General features: G+C 41.5%; 3 protein-coding genes across 10 annotated transcripts in view; 1 reads left to right on the forward strand and 2 right to left on the reverse strand.

The window, feature by feature from the left end:
• The window catches only part of amz2 (archaelysin family metallopeptidase 2), a 44,888-nt gene extending 33,343 nt beyond the window's left edge, over nt 1-11,545 (reverse strand). Inside the window, exons 1-2 of one of the 5 annotated variants that reach the window (XM_080209569.1) lie at nt 11,443-11,545; nt 3,731-4,035 (exon numbers count right to left, since the gene is read on the reverse strand). In XM_080209569.1, coding sequence (XP_080065695.1) covers nt 3,731-4,013 — 283 coding nt within the window. In that variant the 5' untranslated portion in view covers nt 4,014-4,035; nt 11,443-11,545. Of the gene's footprint in view, nt 1-3,730; nt 4,036-4,373; nt 4,509-11,047; nt 11,339-11,392 lie in introns of those variants that run through there. The other 4 variants (XM_080209565.1, XM_080209568.1, XM_080209566.1 and 1 more) reach the window with 4 other exon arrangements.
• gna13a (guanine nucleotide binding protein (G protein), alpha 13a) overlaps nt 1-15,773 on the reverse strand; it is a 464,418-nt gene that overhangs the window by 336,260 nt on the left and 112,385 nt on the right. The window lies entirely within an intron of this gene.
• The window catches only part of LOC145356683 (uncharacterized), a 62,301-nt gene continuing 58,300 nt past the window's right edge, over nt 11,773-15,773 (forward strand). For 2 of the 4 annotated variants that reach the window (XR_013889185.1, XM_080209570.1), the window contains exon 1: nt 11,810-11,945. The gene's annotated coding sequence lies outside the window, so the exon portion shown is untranslated. Of the gene's footprint in view, nt 11,946-15,773 lie in introns of all 4 variants that reach the window. The other 2 variants (XR_013889184.1, XM_080209571.1) reach the window with 2 other exon arrangements.

Here is a 15,773-nt window from a genome sequence, read left to right on the forward strand (position 1 = left end):
TAGAAAGGACAGCAATGTGAAAAGAAGTGTCTCTCTCACTCTCCTTGGTTTTGGAAAGTCTGCAGGTTAGGTGAAAGCCTTCCAGGAGTAGAAAACCTGCTGTTGGAGGCTTGACCAGGGTCTACCTGGAATTCTAGGAAGCTGTTCTGACTTCAAACTGTTCTGGGTGTGTCAAGAGGACTTCTAGAACTTACAAGACTGAGAGTTTTCAATTCTCCACCCAACAGACTCAATTCCAATATCACATGAGCATCAGGCTTTGTCGTGTTGAACTTTTTAAAAGGGTCTTATTTATGGGATTGGTTTGATGGGGACATCTCAGAAATACTTAAGGATAGTACATTATTGTGGTTGTTTTGTTTGTAATTGATAAAAGTTATTGCTAATTTTCTTTCTACACATGTTAACCATATTCTTAATTATACTGTTTAATAAAAGTTCCCTAGTGGGTCGTTCAAATCATTACTTAAGTAAAACATATCATGCTTATCCTAGCCAAATTCAAAGTGCAAAAGTTATGATCCAAGCAGGCTCCATAAAACACTTTGGAGTTTCTGACTCGAACCAAAACATAAGGGTGATATTTTAGAATGGATAGAGGATTGGCTAACTAACAGGAAACAGAATTGGAATAAATAGGTCATTTTCAGGTTACCAAACTGTAACTAGTAGGGTACCACAGGGATCAGGGCCTCAACTGCACATGATCTATATTAATGACTTGGATCAAGGTACCAACTGTATAACAGCCAAATTTGTTGCTGATACAAAGATAGGTCAGGTACAAAGTGTCTGCAAAGGCATACAGATACTTTAAATGGGTGGGCAAAATCTTAGCAGATGGAGGATAATATAGGAAAATATGAGGTTGTCCACGTTGGTAAGAAGAATAGGAAAACAGAATATTATTTTAGGCAGCAAGGTGGCACAGTGGTTAGCACTGCTGCCTCACAATGCCAGAAATCCAGGTTTGATTCCAGCCTTGGGTGACTGTGAACAGTGCAGTGAGCACGATGAGCCAAATATCCTACTTTTACTCCTATTTCTTAAAGAACAAAGAACAAAAACAGCCTGGGGAACAGGCCCTTCAGCCCAACGAGCCCACGCCACCATTTTAACATTACCAGTCCCCCCCTTCCACCCATGACCCTTATCTATTGTTTTATGGCAATCCACATCGAGGGAAACTAATTTAGGGACAATTTATTATTTCCAATCAGCCTAATAGCGCATCTTTGGGGTGTGGGAGGAAACCGGAGCACCTGGAGAAAACCCACACAAGCACAGGGAGAATGCGCAAACTCCCACAGACACTGGCCCAAATCCATGTCTCTGCACAGCAAACAGTGATAGTCACTGAGCTGTCGTGTTGCCCAGCATCTGGTCCAGTTTAAGCACACACTAACGACATGAAGCACTAGGCCAATCTCGAACATTCAAGAGCAGCCCAAGTACGACCCATCATGTGTATGCCCCTCGTTGGACAACAAGGCGGACCGACTTAAAACCTGTGAATTAAAAGAGAAAAAACATTATTATCATACCATATCCATTTACATTACCAGGGACGCCAAAATGCTAATGAACCTTATTTAAAACAATCTCCTATATCCACCCATCTCCAACCCACTCATGTGCCTGTCTAAGTTCCTCTTAAACAACTCTAGCGTGCTTGCCTCCACCACCTTACTTGGCAGAGCATTCCATACCCCCACTACCCTCTGTGTGAAAAACCTCCCTCTAATATCTGTGTTATACCTCTCCCCCCTCACCTTAAGCCCATGGCCCCTTGTACTGTGTGTCTCTAACATAGGAAATAGCTTACCTCTGTTTACTCTATCTATACCCTTCATAATCTTATATACCTCTATTAGATCCCCCCTCAGTCGCCGTCTTTCAAGGGAAAACAGCCCCAATTTGTTCAATCTTTCCTCATAACCCAGTCCTTCCATACCAGGCAACATCCTGGTAAACCTCCTCTGCACTCTCTCCAGAGTCTCCACGTCCTTCCGGTAGTAAGGCGACCAGAACTGGACACAGTACTCTAAATGCGGCCTAACCAAAGTTCTATACAACTGCATCTTATAAAACTTATAATCAAAATAGAAAAAATATATTGGTATAAATAGATGTACATTTGCAGCACAGAAATGGATGAGTTAATCTACATATATTTTAGTTTTGAAAAAGAGCTTAACTGTGTGCGCCATACTTCAAGGCACATATGTACATGTCTGTGTCATACTTTTTAAAAAGATCAGAAAAAGCTAATAACTTAAAATACAAAAATTATCACATCAACATAAAATAATTTACATCAAGAATGATAAATACCAAAATAAAACACAAAAAAGCCTGATTCTGATCTCTGACTGACCTAAAATATCTGTGATCCAAGAAGTCCAATGGACCTAAAGTATCTGTGATCTAAGAAGGCAAAGTAATTACACTCTTGTAGTCTTAAGCACACCACTTTAACCACAGATGTATGTACATTGTTACACGGTATAATGCTACTTTTTTATAGAACTGCATACCCTCTCACTTACCATAGGTATTTATTGTGTGTAATGGAGGGCACTCCAATAAGCTACAACCTAGAAAATGTTTTTTTTAACCATTATCTAAAAATAATAGAGAAACCGGGCGGGGGGGATAAAATAAGGCTTATTTTCTATCACATGATATCATGATTCTATTCTTTTTGTAAAGTGAATTGAACCATATATCTTATCAAATTGAGTCTTGAATTCTAAATGACAGCTTATGTAAGGTAAAAGAACATAAAACAATAAATTATACACTGTTTTATTCATCAATAAAGATAAACAATGATATCACTTACTATCTCTCCAATTTAGACTTGAAAACAGAAGTTGTTTCAATCCCTGCTGAACTGTGAAACGTGCTGCAATTTCAAATTAGATTCTCTACTGGCTAAAACTTGATCAATCTCTGTACAAAGTTAGCCCAAGTATATCAATCAGCACGGATGGAATTAGTGAAATAAAAGGCAGTACAAACCAGATCTCTAATGATGACATTAGATCAACAATCATTCATAGGATATCAATCACTTGGGTTAGATTTGCCATCTTCAGAACAGGATGATGACAATTTGTACTAAAGCATCGAGTTAAATAAATTTAATAGAACGTATCAGCAAAGTATCAAATGAAGTTTTGTAAAGTGCTTCTTCGGTAAAATCCATCTGAAACAAACCTCTTGAATTTCAGTCTGCAAAACGTCTCCACTTTGCAAAAGCTAGCTAATCCTGACTTAACTTAACCGTGCCTGATGTTCTAATCCCATGTTATTTCTAGCAATAAGAAATGTAAAATTTGACCACAAAATTCCATTTATTTTTAAAGTGTCTTTAAGCAGTTGCATCTCAGGAGTGAGGGTACAACAAAAATTATACTGACGGTCTGGAAGAAAGTGATCAGGAATAGGGTCTCAGCAATATTACCAAGATTTTTAAAATGGAAGAATGGAATAAGTGGCAACTGATGTTGTCAGTGAAGAGGGTTGAGAAGGGAAATTTGGTCAGGAAACAGGTCAGGTCTTAACATAGCAGAGGAAGATGTGGGTGTGAGAAAAGCTGTGCAGCATTTCGATTTTGATAACAATTAACTATATGAATTAATTAGAAAATGCATTTGTTTTCAGGGAATAGACAGACAGATACTTTACTCAAATATCTGAACAAAATAGTTTTAAAGAATCATACCAATGGTCTGAATGTAAATAATGTTTTTCCCAGGAATTGGTGCTTTTCTATGTGGACTGCTGTAAAACGTGTAGAAATCTTGCTTTGCTTCTGGGTGGCTAAGGATCCAGTCAGACTTCGAATGCAATTCAATGGGCTTGAAAAGGGTGCCATCTGGCCGAAATGCGTCTTCCAGGAGTCGTTTCACCCTTGGACTGAATTTCTGATACTGTTCAATTACATCCTTGTGATTAGATATCAGAGCTGTCCTCAGCGTCTCTTCATTGTGTCTGATAATCTCCATCAGGAAAAACAAACAAATGCCTCTGGAAAGAAAATAAACTAAAACTCTGTATTTGTTTAATTTAGATAGTTTGGTTCAGTATTTTTTGTCATTTTCAACAACAAACAATACCACAGTGAACTTCTTCACTGTTTCCAAAATCAAAACTGTTTTCCACTCATCTAAATTTTCAATGTCTGTTTGCAATTTTCTGCTCTCAACCACACTAATTACTGTGCTATTTAATTTTTAATAGCAAACTTGAAATACAATTATGTTATCATTCATCTAAATCATATACAAATAAAACAACTTTTGGAGGACAAACTAGTCACATCTTACCAACTGGAGTAAACCACCGTTATCCCAGCTGTCTCCTACCTCTGAACAGTTCCCTATCCAAAAGATTGCCTCAAATGCCATTCACTTCCATTTGTGCCAAGTCCGTTGTGTGAAGCTTTATCGACTTGCCTTCAGTCCATAAACATCCATAAATCCCTTATTTACCACAGTCATCACCTCCGCAAAAAAAAAATTCAACTTAGATCAGGTCCAACAAGATCTATTGATTGATGTCAAAGCTAGTTGTGCACCAGTTTTATGCAGAACAATACCAGGGTGAGAAACAGTATGTTTTTCGAGGAACAAGGACAAGGAACAAGATTCAGGTAAAGGAATGGTTGAGCTCATTATCAGTAGAAAGTGGCCAAAGGCTCGCCGGGGGGAGTTTCAGAGTGGAGTTAGACTCTTCTGTCAATCCCCATCTCAAATCTGATTTCACTGCCCTGCTTTCCTCCCTTATCCTATCTTTATTTTTAATTTGTTCAAGGAATGTGGGTGTTGCCCATCCCCAATTCCCATTATTTGGAGGGCATTTAAGAGTCAGCCACATTGCAGGAGTCTGGATTCACATAGGCAAGACCAGATAAGGATGACAGATTTCCTTCCCGAAAGGACATTAGTGAACCAGATGGGTTTTTTTAAAATAATCGACAATGGGTTCATGATTAGACTTTCAATTCCAGGCTTATATTGAATTCAAATTTCACCATCATTACCCTGGGTCCAGTGATATATGACAATGCCACCATTTCTCTTTATACAAACTCCACCATGTATATTCAAGCTGCACATTCAACCCTGCCCTCTGTTACTGCCCCTCCCCCTTCCGTCACCACTTTCAGACAAGGTTGTCTCTGGACACATTCCTGTAGCCCTCACAACCCAAGTGCAGCTACTCCTACCAAATGTCCTCCTGTTCCTCACTGTTTCTTTCTTTCTCATTTTCCCCTCTCTTAACAATACCACTATCAGAAGTCAAATACTTAAACTATGTTTCACCTTTTCTGTAGAGATGCCTGCCTCACTTTGTCTACTTATGATGCCTTCCTTCACATCAATACCTAGGATTTTTTATTTGCAACCAAAGCTCTCAACCACATCTGATTCTTCACTCTTACTCCTTTCATGAAAATAGAATCTCTCCTAACATCACAGTCATCCCATTAGTACCTGCATTCAGTAGCTCATTGTGCACTATCGATAGTGCAGCAATGCGACAATACATATCTTAATTTTCCATTTCAGTTTTCTGAAAGACTGATTTTCTCCACTGAAACATTATTGTCATTCATCATTCTTTCTGGATACTGTTTCTGACGTATTCTTACCTTCAGCCACAGAAAAAGGACTGTGCGCCCACTAATTCAGTTTCTGACAAGGCTTCAAAAATATTATCCAATGATTTAAATATGTGTGTTTTTTAATCTAATATACTACCACTTATTGTTTTGCAGTTCTTCTTTACTCAATACAAAACACAAATTGTTGGATTGTACTGTCCATTGCCCAGATAAGTCCTTCCTCTCAAATTTCATTTTACTTTACTCCTATTGAGTTGGTGGACTCACATTTTGCCTTTTTCTGTTCCTATCAGTTTAGACATTGGTATATGACCTTGCATTCTTCATCACCTTCCAATTTTGTTTTTTCTCTGTTATGAAATCTATGTGTAATATTTGCCTGCATTTTACCCTCCCTTTCACTTTTTCAATCATTCCTAAAAGGACATTTTGAATACTTTCTCTTTCTACTTCTCATCAAATTTTTAGATGCTGACAGGTCACTGTTTTCTGTACTTAATGATGCATTGGGAAAATCAGTTAGGTTTGTTAAGGACTTTATGATTCTGAGAGAAGACCTTTGGCAGCATGGTGGCACAGTGGTTAGCATTGCTGCCTCACAGCATCAAGGACCCAGGTTCGATTCCTGGCTTGGGTCACTGCCTGTGTGGAGTTTCCACATTCTCCCCGTTCTGAATGGGTTTCCTCCCACAGTCCAAACATGTGTGGGTTAGGTGCATTGGCCATGTTAAATTGCCCCTTAATGTCAGGGGAATAGCTAGGAAAAACACATAGGGTTACAAGGATAGGGCCTGAGTGGGACTGTGGTCGGTGCAGACTCGATGGCCAAATGGCCTCCTTCTGCATTGTAGGATTCTATGACCAGAAAAGTTTGTTGTTTTTCTTTTCATTGGATACTACTATTTTCAGCATTTTTATTATTTATTTCAGAGATTCAGGATCTGTAGTTTTTGGACTTATAAAAGTGATTTCAAACATCCAGCTCTACCTCACCACCGCCTCTTCTGACAGGATCACTGTTGCTAAATTATCAAACTGTTTCTCTGACATCCAGTACTGGACGAATGGAAATTTTCGCCAACTAGATGTCTAGACCAAAGTCATTGTCTTTAGACCCAATTATAAACTCTACTCCATAGCTGCCAACTCCATCCCACTCCCTGGTATCTGTCTGAGGTCGAAACAGTCTGTTCTCAGTCTTGGGTTCACACTTGACCCCAGGATTAACTTCCAATCACATATCTATGTCATTTCCAAGACTGCCTATTTGTACGTCTGCAACATCACCCAACTTTGTTGCTATCTCAGTTCAGTTGCTGTGGAAAATCTCACGTATGCCTTTGTTGGTTTTAAACTTGACTCTTCTGCTGCAATCCTGGCTGGCCTCCCTTGCTCTATCCTCCATTAACTTAAGCCCATCCAAAACTACGGTACTCACATCCTGACGCATGTCAAACCCTGTTCACCCATAACCCCACGCTCACTGACCTACACTGGGACCCAGTCAAGTAACGCCCTGATTTTAAAATTGATTTCCAGTCCCAATCTGTGTAATCTCTTTCAACCCCACAGCCCTCATAAATCTGTGCTCATCTAATCCAGCCTCAAGTACCCCCACTTTAATTCCTCCACCATTCGTGGCAGTGTTTTCAACTGTGCAGACCTTAAACTCCAGAATTCAATTCCTAAATCTTTCATTTCTCTTTCCTTCCTTAAGGTGATTCTTAAAACCTACCACTTTTGCTCAAGTGCCTTAACATTGCTTCATGTGGCTCGGTTTCAATGTTTACTTTATAACACAGCTATGAAACACCTTGTGATGTTTTATGGTGCTATTTAAATACAAGCTATTGTTACGAGATAAAGTTTACTTTATAATAAGTTCAAAGAAATCATGCAGTTTCTCCATCAAAATATGAGAATGCTAAAGTGATGAGATTACTGGGAGTTGCTACTTTTGGAAGTAAATCAAAGGTTTTCCTCGAATGACAGAGGAGTGACTTACAAGCAATAGGAAGGGAGGAAGACAACCTATATATGACAATGGTGTAGCCTTTTGGTATTTGATTATTGTTACCTCACCTAAATGTTCAAATGAAATTGTAACATTCTAGCTTTCCCACCTGAGTTTGCAAATGATTCAATAAAGATGTATAAACAATGTGACATTTTAATGTATGATGTCATTATTCTAGAAAATTGAAAATGGGCAGCATAGAATCATAATCATAATATGAACTAGGAGCAGAAATGGGCAATTCAGTCCTTCAAACCTGCTCCGCCATTTAATACAATCATGGCTGATCTCATTTCAGCCTCAACTCCAATTACCTGCCTGTTCTTACTAATTAAAAATCTGTCCACCTCTTCCTTAAATTTATTCAAAGTCCCGGCATCCACCAAGCACCCGAGCAGTGAATTCAACAGACTCACAAGCCTTTGACAAAAGCAATTTCTCATACGTTTTAAATCTGCTACCCCTTATCCTAAAACTATGACGTCTTGTTCTAGGTTGCCCCATAAGAGGAAACATCCTCTCCATGTCTACTGTGTCAATCCTCTTTATCATTTTACCACCTCAATTAGATCTCTTTTCATTCTTCTAACCTCCAGGAAGTGTAGGCCTAAACTGTCCAATCTCTCTTTGTAAATCAAACCAATAGTAAATCTACTGGTTACAATATTGCAAAATTCCCTGGATGCAAAAATGATTCTGGTGGATTGGAAAAGTATTAGAATCCCTACAGTGCAGAAGAGGCCATTCAGCTCATCAATTCTACACTGACAGAGTATCTTACCCAGGCCCTCTCCCCTGACCTATCCCTGTAAACCCACACATTTGTGGAGATGCTGGCATTGGACTGGGGTAAACACAGTAAGAAGTCTCACAACACCAGGTTAAAGTCCAACCAATTTATTTGATAATAAACTCACAAGCTTTCAGGGTTTGCTCCTTCGTCAGGTGAATGGAGAGTTCTGGCCTCAGACAGAGCATATAAAGCACAGATTACTGATTAGAACACGAGTCACTCGACAATCACCAGGCAAGACTGTTCCCTTCCTGTTGGCAAACACTTCAGCAGTCAGGGGAATTCGGCCTCTGACCTTCGGGTAAGCGTTCTCCAAGGCGGCCTTCACGACACATGACATTGCAGAGTCGCTGAGCAGAGACTGATAGCCAAGTTCCGCACACGAGGACTGTCTCAACCGGGATCTTGGGTTCATGTCGCACTATCTGTAAGCCCGATGACTTGCCTGGGTTTGCAAAACCTCACTTACTGTACTGTCTGGAGACAATACACATCTCTTTAACCTATGCCTAATGCTCTTTCCATTCACATTGTCTGTATCTTTAAAACTTGAATAGCATTCTAATCAGTAATCTGTGCGTGCTGTTATATGCTCTGTCTGAGGCCAGAACTCTCCATTCACCTGACGAAGGGGCAAACCCCGAAAGCTTGTGAGTTTACTATCAAGTAAATTGGTTGGGCTTTAACCTGGTGTTGAGAGACTTCTTACTGTGTTTACCCCACACATTTATCATGGGTAATCCATCTGACCAACACATTTTGGGACACCAAGGGACAATTTAGCAAGGCCAATCCACCTATCCTGCACATCTTTGGACAGCGGGGAGAAACAGGAGCACCTGCAGCAAATCCACACAGGCACGGCGAGAATGTGTAAACTCCACATAGTCACCCAAGGCCAGAATTGAAACCAACTCCCTGACACTGTGACACAGCTGCGCTAACCACTGTGCCACCATGTCACCCTGCTAAAAATGTTAATATAATGCCCTTATTCAAAAAAGGAGAAAATATCACGTGGCAAAGATGTGAATATTGCTTGAGTTCTGGATTTTCTCCAACAAGAGCAAAAATTAAAATCTTCTTAAATAATAATGTTGAGGTACAACATGAGGCACAAAAATGAGCAAGAAAAAATCTATGTAAAGAACCACCATTTTTCATCGACACTGCACTCTTAAAGTTGACTTTAAATTAAATCCAGTTATTGATTGTTGCTCTTCATCGGATATCAAATTCAGATGTTTGCAAAATCTCATTTTCTTTTCCAAAAATATATTTTATTCATAAGAAATTTGCAAGAATATTACAAACATTCCAAAATGGTTTTCAAACAAAAAGCAATAATATTCAGGTTCTTTACATACATCAAGTAATATTCTGAAATGCTTCAATACAGTAAAGAAAACATTTCAGACATTTTACTGTGATCCCTACAAATGTTGCGAAGTTATTTTAAAGCTTGCTTACATAGAACAAGTTATATTCCAACGTGTTTCAGTACAACTGAAATGCAGGCGATAGTCACTGCATGCATTCAGCGAGCCTTTCAGCCTGAGGGGGGTCTGTTCCCCTCAGTTCACTGTGGTTGAAAGGTCTTAGATTAGTGATCTTCTCCACTGCACCTCTGCGGCAGCTGCCCAAGCTTAGTGCGTACTTCAGCACATAGTCGTGGGCTTTGGAATGTGTTGGTCAGCAACACTCGGTCAGCGGCAACTCCTTGTAGTGGAAGGCCAACAAGTTTCAGGCAAGCCAAAGAGTATCTTTCATCAAGTTGATGATCCTCCAGCAGCAGCTGATACTTGTCTCAGAGTGCATCCCTGGGAACACAGAGTCCTGTGTAACGGAGTTGCTCGGGATGAACCTAGACAAAAACCATTTCATCTCTCTCCAGACCTTTTTTTGCAAAGGCACATTCCACAAGGAAGTGGACAAGAGTCTCTTCCACACCAGTCACCTCGAGGGCAACGCGCATTTTGGGTGAGACACCGAGCATGGAGAAAGGATCTGATGGGGAGCACCTTCCTCACTACCAGCCAAACTAGGTCTTGCTGCTTGTTTGAAAGTTCAGGTGATGAGGCATTATGCCAGGTGACACTTTCTGCTCAGGGAACCCAGGACCCATCACCTCCTTTTCCTGTTGGACCTCTAGGATGTTACGTGCAGACCACTGCCTGATGGACTTGTGGTCAAAGGAATTTTTTGCAGAGATTCTTGCATGAGGAACAGGTGGTATGGCAAGGACCAACTACTTTGGAGTGTTTCACAGCAACGTAGCTCGACCCATCCTTCGCAACACAGGGAACAGGTTAAACCTCAGCATGTAGAGACATTTGATATTTGCATATCAAGAATCTACGCACAGCTTGATGCAGCTGCACAAAAAAGTGGCCATCAGGAGTAGGGCAACATTAGGCGTGTTTTTCCCCCCCTTTGTCTAGGAAGTTTGTACATTGCATTCCTATGAACACAGACCATCTTGACACCCAAATGAAGTGGAAAATGGCTCAGGTGATTTCCATAGGGCAGGAGTGGATAATGACCCAGACCTGCACCATGTGTAACAATACCAGTGCCTCACACCTGATGACCATGTTCTTACCTGCAATGGAGTGGGAGCAGTGTTCCCACATACCCGTTTTTGGTCCATTATACCTACTCGCTGCCTCCAGTTTCTAATGTATGTCCTAGTCCCTTTGCACCATATCCTCAGGCCATCTGACTTGACAGCAAAGGGGGAACTAAGGATTGACCCATCTAGTTCCAAAAGAACAGTAAAATCTCTTTATCCCACCCAAGGCCTTGCTTCCGCCGGAAAACTCGATCCACACTACACACCGTCCCACCACCATTCACCCGAATCGTATCCTGCAAAAGCACCCCTTCCTTACGTGCGCAAGGACCCAAACGATAAATACAGAAAGATTTGCTACACTTAAATTATCACCTTGTTTGCCTGTGTTAGGGACGGGGAAAGTAATTTTGATTCACGCGTACAAAAATAGTAAAACCGCCCAGGACTCCAGAAACAGCGCCACCACCCAGACCAGTGCCGACTTCGGCGGGCGCCAGTCAGCGAGCGAAGCGCTCGCGGCGCGGCACAGCACAGCAGCACCAACTGTACAGTTCGAGGGATGGAGCGGAAGCCGAAGAACTGAGGGCGGAACGAAGCGAGGCGGGGTTTGAGAAGCAGGGGCGGGGCCTGAGGCACAGGGGTGAGGTTTGAGAGGCAGGGGCGGGGCCTGAGGCACAGGGGTGAGGTTTGAGAGGCAGGGGCGGGGCCTGAGGCACAGGGGTGAGGTTTGAGAGGCAGGGGAGGGGGCTGAGGGAAGCTCGGGGTCGCAAGCCAGACAGGGATGCGCAAGATGGCGGCTGAGTAGGTGAGCTGTGAGAACTTGTGCTTCATAGAAAATCCAACTTCTGCATCTACGTTTGCAGACTATTCAATTAACTTTTTTGACCATTTACACTTTTACCTACGTAGGGAGATTTAATCTGTGGTAAGTTAATTAGTTTCTTTGCTGATGAAGGAAAGTTATAATTTGATAGGAAGAGCTCAAATATGTACATGTATGAGGCTCTAATCTCACAGTCAGCTAAAATATGGGTCTCTGTGTCTCTTGGGTGTAATCAGTTATAAGTCGAAACATTGCTCCATCAACTCCCCTTAGTAAGGCGAATGCACCTTCAGCTTTATAAAAGTGAAATACTGCAGATGCTGGAATCTGAAATAAAAACTGGAAATGCTGGAAAATCTCAGTAGGTCTGACAGCATTTGTGGGGAGAGGTTTCTTCAGAGCATAAACTCTCCTCCACCTTCACCCCATTTCCATTTTGTTTCTTTTCATCTCATTCATTCATTTTTATCATCCTTCTTTCTCACTTCCATTTTCCCATTTCTCTGTTCCCGCCCTCCATCTTGCTCCTCTGGTCCCCTTTTCAGGGCAATTGTCTTAACCATCTGTACCTCTGCCATTCACATGGCTCTGACAAAGGGTCATCAAGACTCAAAACGTTGGCTCTTTTCACACCACAGATGCTGTCAAGACCTGTTGAGATTTTCCAGCATTTTCTGTTTTGCACCTGCTCCTCTTGTTCTCTATGTACTGTATGCTTTGTATAGCTCACAAGAAACAATACTTTTCACTGTATATTAATACATGTGACAATAATAAATCAAACTTCCAACACGCTGTGTGGCTCTGATGGTCAGATGCTATTACACATAACCCTGTGCTTGCATCAGGTATTTTTCCTCACAGAATCATAGAGTGATTGTAGTACAGAATGAGACCACTTGGCCTGTTATATCTGTGCTGGTCCTCTGAAGAAGCAGTTCACCTAGTGCCATACTCTGCATTTTTTTTCCTTTTTCAAGATAATGATACAATTCTCTTCTAAATGCCTTGCTTGAACCTGCCTCCACCAACCCCTCAGGCAGCACGTTCTACATCACGACAACTCTGTGTGAAAATGTTTTAGGATTGTCATGTCGCCATTGCTTCTTTGACAGTTACCTTAAATCTGTGCCCTCTGGTTCTCAATCATTCCATCAATTGGAACAGTTTCTCCCTGCTCCGTCCAGATCTCTTTTGACTTGAATAACTATCAAATCTCCTCTCAACTTTCTCTTCTCTGAGGAAAACAGTCCCAACTTCTCCAGTCTATATAACTGAAGTTCCTTATCCCTGGAACCATTCTCTTGAATCCTTTCTACTCTTGCTAATAGCTTCAAATCCTTCCTAAAGTATGGTGGCAAAAATGGATGCAATACTCCAGTTGAGGCCAAACCTCAATCTATAGAGGTTTAATATACTGTAACCTGCTTGCTTTTATTGTTACTGTCCCTTGTATACCACAAGCTCTAACTTTGCTCTCAAGTCTTCTGTACCACTTTTAAATGCCTATTGAAAGTCCATGTACATGACATCAGCAACATTACCCTCGTCAACTCCCACTGTTAACTGATCAAAAAATTCAAGCAACTTAGTTAAACACGATTGCCCTTAACAAATCCATGCTAAGCTTTCCTTAATTTGCCCACATTTGCTCTAGTGACTATTAGTTTGCCCCAATTATTGTTTCTATAAGTTTCCCTACTACTGAGCTTGAAGTAAATGGTCTGTAGCTTCAGGGTCTCTTTGCACTCTTTTTTGAACAAGAGTGTAACATCTGTAATTCCTCAGTCCTATGGCACCACCCATGAGTCAAAGGAAGATTGGTAAATTATGGCAGGCATCTCTGCAATTTTCACTCTTACCTCCTTCAGTATCTTTGGATGGATCTCATCTGGTCCCAGTGCTTAATCAATTCTCAGTATAGGCAGCCTGTGCAACACCTTCTCCTTAACTTTTCTTATCCTGGATTGCTTTTTGTTCTTTTCCATACCCAACCTAAATCTTGTGTGAAACTGATCACCATCTCCTACAGTGCAGATGGACGCCATTCAGCCCATCGAGTCTGCATCGACCACAATTCCACCCAGGCTCTAATCCCACATATTTACCCTGGTAATACCCCTGACATCAGGGTCAATTTAGCATGGCCAGTGTAAGGAAATTTGTACTCAATATGTAAGCATGTTAGTACTTAGAGAATTTTGTACTGAATAATTGTACCTAAACTGGGTATGAAATACGGAATCACGGATGGTATTAGAGTGTTTTCCTTGAAGTAGAATTAGGATGGGTAAGTAGAATTGGGATGGGTAATCAAGTATAGTTGATATGTAACCTAACATAATCAAGTATAGCAAATGTGATCAAAGCAGGAGACCCAGAGAAGTAGTATAGCAGTTACTTATTAGCAAATGCAAACAATAGTCACTTGGGAGGACAATGGACACAACCCAGTTGTCCAGCTTGAGATTGACCGTAATAAAAAGGAAATAATAAAGTAAGCATGGTTTCCTTCACATTCGGCCTGAGTCAGCTAAACCACAATTATTATACGAGCAGAGCGGTTTAGATAAGGGCAAGGGTCATAACCACCATGGTTTCAAGAGGAAAAGAGAGGTAACAGGGAGTGACCAATCTCAAGCAAAACAGATAAAGGGTCAGTATAGAAACAATGGTGGCCAAGCAAGGTCGGGTCGTAAAAGCGAGATAAGGATCTTGAGGTATGGAGCTGAAATGTGCTTAAAAAGACTGTAAGCCGATGGCTCGTTGGAGTGTTCCGGACATCCCGGCTTTATTCTCTTGTACTGGAAAATAAAGTCTACTGCTTGGAGGATTACAACTCAGACTCTCTGTTTCAATCGGGTTAAATAAGTTGTCGTCTTGGGGAACCACGACAAAATTGGCGCTGCGAGCAGGGTGTTGTGGGAGACCGCCCGGAAAATAGCATCTGGAAGGAGTAGCGGAGACGGTGGTCCGACTGGGGCTGGACATCCCAAAGCCGGCATTCTGACAGCAAGGTAAGCAGACTTATATTGCATGTAAATCCTTGTTGTCGGAAAAAGGGATCTCGAGGCCCGGCGCACCCGGCTCTCTGCTGGTCCTGGATCTCCCCAACCCAAAGAACATCCTGCATAGGTAAAGCTAAATTGTGGAAAAACATTCTGAGAGACTGAGTCTGATCTGAAGGGTTGAGTTTTGCATGCAAAGCGCGCTGCGAATACTGTATTGTCTGTGAATGGGTAAAAAGTGAGACGGGAAAAGAACCGAACGCTAATTGATGCAACTAGGTTAAGTCAAGCGGTTTGGAGCGGGATTCCAGGTTACGACTTGCCCAAGGAGAGTAAGTGTAGGAAGGCCTGCCAGTCCGAACCTACCCAGGACCTCGGGAAAAAGACGTCAACCGAGAGGGAGAGAGATCTGTGAGAGATTGCTGTCTTACCTAATACGGTAGTCAAAACTAAGGGGAGGAGGCGAGCGGTTGGAGTAAAGGGAGTGAAAGACAGATAGATTTGAGACAGCAGCGTGGAGAATAGAGATAAAAGGGAGACTCGGAACACAATTAGGGTGATAACTAACAACTTGGAGAAACTGCGCTGACAAAACCACCTAGTGGCGAAGTCGGTACATTCAGTTAAAAGGGAAGGCCAGTCAGGGGTCTGAAAGGGAAAAACAAAAACGGAAGCGACACTGGATTGGGAAAAGATCACACATATAACTAACTTAGAAGAGGTAAAAAGTGAGTGGCCATATGTAAATTGGGAAGGAAAAGCAGGTAGGAATTGGATAGACAAAATAAAATTGGAAACCTTAGAAAAACTAGTAAAGGGATCTGATCAGTATAGGGTATTTATACATATAGATGAGCAGGTGAAAACCTACTATCCTCTAGCCCGGGAAAGAAAGATAGTGCCAGGACAGGGGGCTACGGGG

Source organism: Carcharhinus amblyrhynchos, chromosome 21, assembly GCF_965287045.1.
Source record: "Carcharhinus amblyrhynchos chromosome 21, sCarAmb.v2.hapA, whole genome shotgun sequence".
Lineage (NCBI taxonomy): Eukaryota > Metazoa > Chordata > Chondrichthyes > Carcharhiniformes > Carcharhinidae > Carcharhinus > Carcharhinus amblyrhynchos.